Here is a 6,123-nt window from a genome sequence, read left to right on the forward strand (position 1 = left end):
AAAGTTTTCTATGCAGCAAATATATAAATGAATTAGTACGGAATGAGTATTGCAGGATTTCAGTAGAAAATTTTACTGCCTCGTACCTCCGGCCTAACTGGAAATTCTACGGACAAAGTTCCCTCCCATTTTTTCCTGTATTTCGAGGCTACTGTAGCTTCATTCAGGAAGCGTAGCTTCGGCAGCATTCCAGAGCAACAGGAGTGGGAATAGGACAGAGCAGGTGTACAGTCCATTCAGAGGCAGGGTGCAACAGGGGACACAGGGAGGGTGTGCTCAGCTTAGGGGGCCCCCTGATGTCCAGCTGAGGAATGGTCACCTGCACTGGAGACGCAGGCAATTTCTAAGACTGGGGTTGAGGGGATCACCAGTGTTAGGGAAACAAACACACTGTAGTAATCCAGATCTCGGGCGAGGAATCATAGCAAAGGAAACAAATGGCAAAATCCATCAATGGCAACTACACAGACTCAGTTAACAAAAGCTGACAAGGGTAAAAACCCTATTTTTATAAAATAAAAACGTAATTCCACAGGTCTTTCATTTCTTACTTAACAGAGGAGTTTAGGTGCCAATGTTTAAAAGCACATGTTAAATCCACAGTAACAAGTTTTAAAGCCTCTGATTTGAGCCAGGTAAATAGAACCCATAGTTCTGACTAAGTCAACGGCTGTAATTTGTGCAAAACTAAGTTCATACGCACGTAGAGAAAGATACGGTTTTTGCTACTTTCTAAGCTCAATGTGGCAGGGAAACGGGTTCCCCAGGACTCTCACTCAACTTACCCGTCCCAAATGCTGTGACTAAAACCTGTGAGCACAGCCAGACGCTGCCAGCCACAGAACAAAGGCGGAGTGAGGACCAGGCAGAGCCGGCCCCATGCTCCGCGCAGCTCCTGCAGGAAGGACCCTTAGTCACCTTGATGGTATAAGCAAGGCAGCTAATGAGCACACGTTTTCCCAACAGGCAGAGAAACAATATTCACAAGCCCCACACTCTACCCAGGCTTCCATATGGCTCCTCTGAAAGGTCAAATATAAATCATTCAGCCATTGCTTCTGATGGAAGGCAAAGACAGCAAGAAAACCACAGACCATTTGCCCTCCCCTTGAGGTCCAGCCTCAGTCAGCTGGGAGATGTAGGGGAGAGAGGAAACTGTCCCCATTAAGGGAAAGGTTGGGGGGAGGCTGCGGGGAGTTCAGAGTCCTTCCCAGGAAAGGGCAAGAGTCATCTGGAGAGTGACAATAGCAAGTTACACTAATTGATGTTGGGATACGTTTTATAGATTTTTCAGCAGGAGATTGTATCCGGTGGGATCTCCTACCACAGCATTCTGCTCACTTGCCCCAGATGAGGCTGGTCAACCCCACAATGAAAGGGCAGCTCAGGCTGACCCTTTTTTTGTGACCCACATAACAGACTTTGGAAGAACAATGGTTTTGTTTTCACTTCTAAAGGACACACTTTTCCAATCTCACCTCTTCTTGGGACTCCGTATCCTGCATCTCTTTCCTGAATGGCATCACCCCTCCTCCATCCCTTCCTCTAATTCACATATTATACACCCACCATTTGCTAGGCAACGGTCCCGCATTGGGGGCCAAAGACAGAGGGAGAAACGCACTCCCACTGATTTCCCTCCATCTTCTGAGGAAGAGTTTCAGAGCTGTTCACTCCCTGTTCACCCGACCTGTGCCTACCTTGCGTGTCTAGCGAGTAAAGCATCATCCTGAATTAGAACCGATTCACTCCTCTTTCTCCTCTACTAAACCATCCAGTTCTCTCAAGGCAGAGCTACTTCCTAGTCCTCTCTAGAGCCTGGCACCTATCACCCCGCAGTGTGGGATGCATACTAGGTACTCGCAGGTAAGTGAGGGGTGGGGGAGACAGCAGGTGGACACAGTTGCTGCCCTCAAGGAGACTACAGTCAAACGCTGTGGACAGATGTGTAAATAAAAATGTGTACTGCCATGATGAACACTCTATGCACAGGATACATGTGGAATAACAAAGGGCAGATGATGGAGTCTGTGAGGAAGGAGAACATGAAGGAGGCTGACCTGGAACGTACCTGGATAGGCAAGAGAAAAATAAAGGGGCCGAGAGCATCTGAACCAAGAGGGCGGTATACATGAAGGCAAGAGACAGCAAAAGGCATGGAGGGAAGTACACGGAGACCTGCTGAGCGGCACGTGGTGGTGGGAAGGCAAGGAGGCTAGGAAGGGCACGCAGGTTCTTAAGTCCCTCCTTAAGCAATCTGGGCTTTACTTCATAGATGATGCGGAGCGGCATTAAAGCATAGGCGTAACAAATTTTAGACAGATGGCTACAATGGCAGCACAAAGAAAGTGGCCTGGAGAAGCATGTGAGTCAACAGCAGGCTGTCACATGACTCCAAGGGCTAGCACCTCAGGGTGTAAGAGTGAGCGAGCTTGGGCACAGAGGAAAAGGCCCTGAGAAACCCAGGTTTCTCTGTCTCTCGAGGCACATGTCACCAAACTAAGGTGATGGGAAAATGGGGAGATTAGGAATTCAGGTATGAAACAAACAACCGTTGGCTGAGGCCCTGGCTCTGTCACCACTGAAAAGCTGTGTCAATTGTTTAACCTCATCTAAATCGCCAGCCTCCACTGCCTCACCTGTGAAGTAAATGCAGCAACCTCACTGGAGGAAAATGTATTGGGCACATAATATGCCAAGAACACAACGGTCAGTATGACACAGGACCTACCTTCAAGTCCAAAAGGAGCCCAACATGGGGCTTGAACCCAGGAACTGTGAGACCAAGACCTTAGCTGAGATCAAGAGTCAGACACTTAACCGACTGAGCCACCCAGATACCCCTAGTAATTTTTAATCAGAATGATAATTTTAGAAATAAATAGCACTACGTTATGTTTCTAAGTTTTAGGAGGGCAGGGAGCAGAGCTTGTGCTACTCACATAACACAGTGCTCAGCACATCATACATGCTCAGTAATTACTGACTGCACCAAAGAATGAGCAAATGAGGGATAGATATACTCACTTTTAAAATTTTATATAGATTTATGTATTATTTATATATATTACATATATATTTTTTCAGACTTACAGGAAGAGTTGTAAGTAATAAAGAATTCCCATATGCCCCCTACCCTGACTCCCCAACATTGTTACCACATTGGATTTCTCATTCTCTCTCAACAGATATTTTCTCTTAATGGCTAAAGCAAGCTCCTTTAAGAAGTCGCTGAGTGTCAGAAAAAAGGAGCACAAGATCACAGAAAATGCCAGAGCTCCTATCTTGACCCAAGAAGTCGGACCATTCTGCTGCTCTTAATATATACATTAATGTAGAGCTTCAGAGAGGGGAGTTTACATTGTTGTCCCATGGGTATTTCACATGAGCTATGAGCCCTCACCATACAAGTAGTACGCAAGTCATGAGAGGAGGATTAGAGAGAAAAACACAGGATAGTTGAACCAAAGCAAAAGTACAAGCACAGAACATATTTTAAAAGAAGGATAAACTCTAATTTTAAAGTCAAAATTTTGGAGATCAAAATAAAAGTTAAATTCCACTTCAGACTTGAGCCAAATGCAAACAAAGCATTCTCAAGGATGAGATGGAGGGAAGGAAGGAGGGAGGGAGGGAGGGAGGGAGAGAAGGGGGAGAAAGACTGATTCCTGGCAGTCTAGAAAGAACAGTGTATTTTATAACTTAGCAGCAATAGACCCTTCTTCATTTAGGGTTTGGAAGAAAATACTTTTCTGATTGTGAGTTTTAGTTAATTTCCTTTTGGAATTTTCATTTTTTTCAAGTAAACCCGGTCTCCAAAGAAGCAAATTTCTCCTGGCAGTATTAGATTAATAACCACATAAGCAAAAGAATTGGTGTCTGTATTACACACAGTCTTACAGAAGCTGTTAAAAGACTCATTTTGAGTCTGTAGCACTCAAGCTATCAAAGCTAAAGAATCCTGGAAAACGACTGCTTTGAACAAACTAATAAGAAATTCATTTATAGCCCTTACTAAAGGTTGTTAAAATGTAGGTGATTCACGTGTAATTAGGAAATATTTGGTACGTATTTAGGCCTTCAATAACAATTTCCTAAAAAACTTAATTGAAACCAAGTATATTTCACTTTAAAAGTTATTACAATTTGATTCCCACCAAGTATGACCTATCTATCGAGCTGGCACTGGTGATTTCTCTCTGACAGAATGATTTTGATTAAGAGGATGAAACACTGACTTCAAGTCCAAGACTACTCCCCTAAACACACAATAAGCACTTGTGGTTTCAATTTTCTAAGTAAAAATCAGTATCAAGCCCCAAAGAAGTGCCACATATTTTCCAAGGATGAAATATGAGGCATTGTACTAAATAAATAAAGGGTGGGGCATCACTAATTGTGTCCATTACATTTTGAAAGCTGTTAAATATAATGCTTCAGCATACCTGACAATTCTTGTTTTACAAATGAGAGCACAGCCAGGTAAACTTGACAGTCAGCTATGATTATCTGCCTCTGAAGCCGATCAACCATAGAGGGGGCGGATTTTCGGACATCGACCTGTTAGGTGGAAAGAAAGGACACACTGATAAATCACACACAAGAACAAGACTCTATCCCAACAACGATTACTTTACTGTGCAATATAATTTCACACAGGAACGATGAAACATGGCCCTGAAAGCCAAGACCAGATTTACTCTATATTCCCAGGAGATCTAGCTCTGTTTTGTTAACAATAGGATGGTAAAGAACACTATAACTCAAAGGGACGCCTGGGTGGTTCAGTCGGTTAAGCATCCGACTTTGGCTCAAGTCATGACTTCGCAGTCCATGAGTTCAAGCCCCACGTCGGGCTCTGCGCTGACAACTCGGAGCCTGGAGTCTGCTTCAGATTCTGTGTCTCCCTCCCTATCCGTCCCTCCCTTGCTCACACTCTTTCTCGGTCTCTCAAAAATAAACATTAAAAATTTGAAAAAGAAATTTTTAAAAGAACACTATAACTCAAAGCAAACATCTGAAGGGATAACAATGAAGCTCCTGCGAAATCATGAAAGTCAACACAGAAGTTGAGTTTTACCTTTTTTATATAAAAAAAAACAATTTAAGTTCTTACTTTTTCAAAATAAATATCACCAAAGGTAGAAAAGGTTCCCCAAAATAGCTAATCCAAAAAGCCACTATGCAGCCATCTACCATCATTTGTGTAGAAGGAACATTAGGATTCATTCCTTACGTGCACACAACTGAGATGTGGGGGGTCGAAATGGATTACACTTTAGTTAAGGAGAAAATGGCTTTGAATGAACCATAAACTGAACTCAAAATGCAAGCCACACCTCTAAAGTGACTATCTCAATAAAAGAAGCAAAAGGTAAAACCAAAAACCCCACTTGTTATAAAATTTGGTTCTTATTGTAAAGAATGTTTCTAAGTGAAGAAAAGTTACCCTGAAATAGAATACTGCATTCTTCATGCAAAGTGAACTTGAACAAGATAAGCTAAATTAGCTTATTATCAGTGATATAAGAAATGACGAGATCTTTGCAAATACGACAACAGCACATCTAGTAGACAAAAAACAATGAACTGTTACTCTTTTTTCTAGATTAGCATAATCTATTATGGTCACTATTGTTGCAAATGTAGTCCCAGAACTCATTACTTTGCTTAGGCAAATGTCTGTCTTCTGATGCTTCTGTTTCTTTGTAATGACTTCTCCTGTGTAGGGTTGATGGAAGGGCTAATGAGGTACTGTACATGAAAATGCTTTTTAAGTTGCAAAGACCCATTACAAATGTTAATTACTAACGTGTCAGGCATGGCATTAGATACAGAGGACAGACATGTAAATAAAACCTATAGTCTAATGAGAGAACACTGCCCTCATTATCCTTTGGAACACTTGCTACATTACATGGTAAAAGTACAGGGTGCCATGGGAACAAGTAGGAAACCTACTCAACAGAACTTCAGGGCTCAGGCAAGAGTCCTTGGAGAAAATGATCTAGGGAGAACTAAAGAAGGAGTAGGGGGAGAAGAAGGGGGAAATAGTTGGGGAGAGGGAGGGAGGCAAACCATGAGAGACTCTTGAAAGCTGAGAACAAACTGAGGGCTGATGGG

The 6,123-nt window shown here is 42.7% G+C and overlaps 1 protein-coding gene across 1 annotated transcript in view; it reads right to left on the reverse strand.

The window, feature by feature from the left end:
- The window catches only part of TTC39C (tetratricopeptide repeat domain 39C), a 108,680-nt gene that overhangs the window by 45,321 nt on the left and 57,236 nt on the right, over positions 1–6,123 (reverse strand). The window contains exon 4 of the mRNA XM_039217951.1: positions 4,446–4,560. Coding sequence (XP_039073882.1) covers positions 4,446–4,560 — 115 coding nt within the window. The remainder of the gene's footprint in view (positions 1–4,445; positions 4,561–6,123) is intronic.

The sequence above is a fragment of the Hyaena hyaena genome, unplaced genomic scaffold (assembly GCF_003009895.1).
Source record: "Hyaena hyaena isolate Hyena2069 unplaced genomic scaffold, ASM300989v1 scaffold_14, whole genome shotgun sequence".
Taxonomy (NCBI): Eukaryota; Metazoa; Chordata; class Mammalia; order Carnivora; family Hyaenidae; genus Hyaena; species Hyaena hyaena.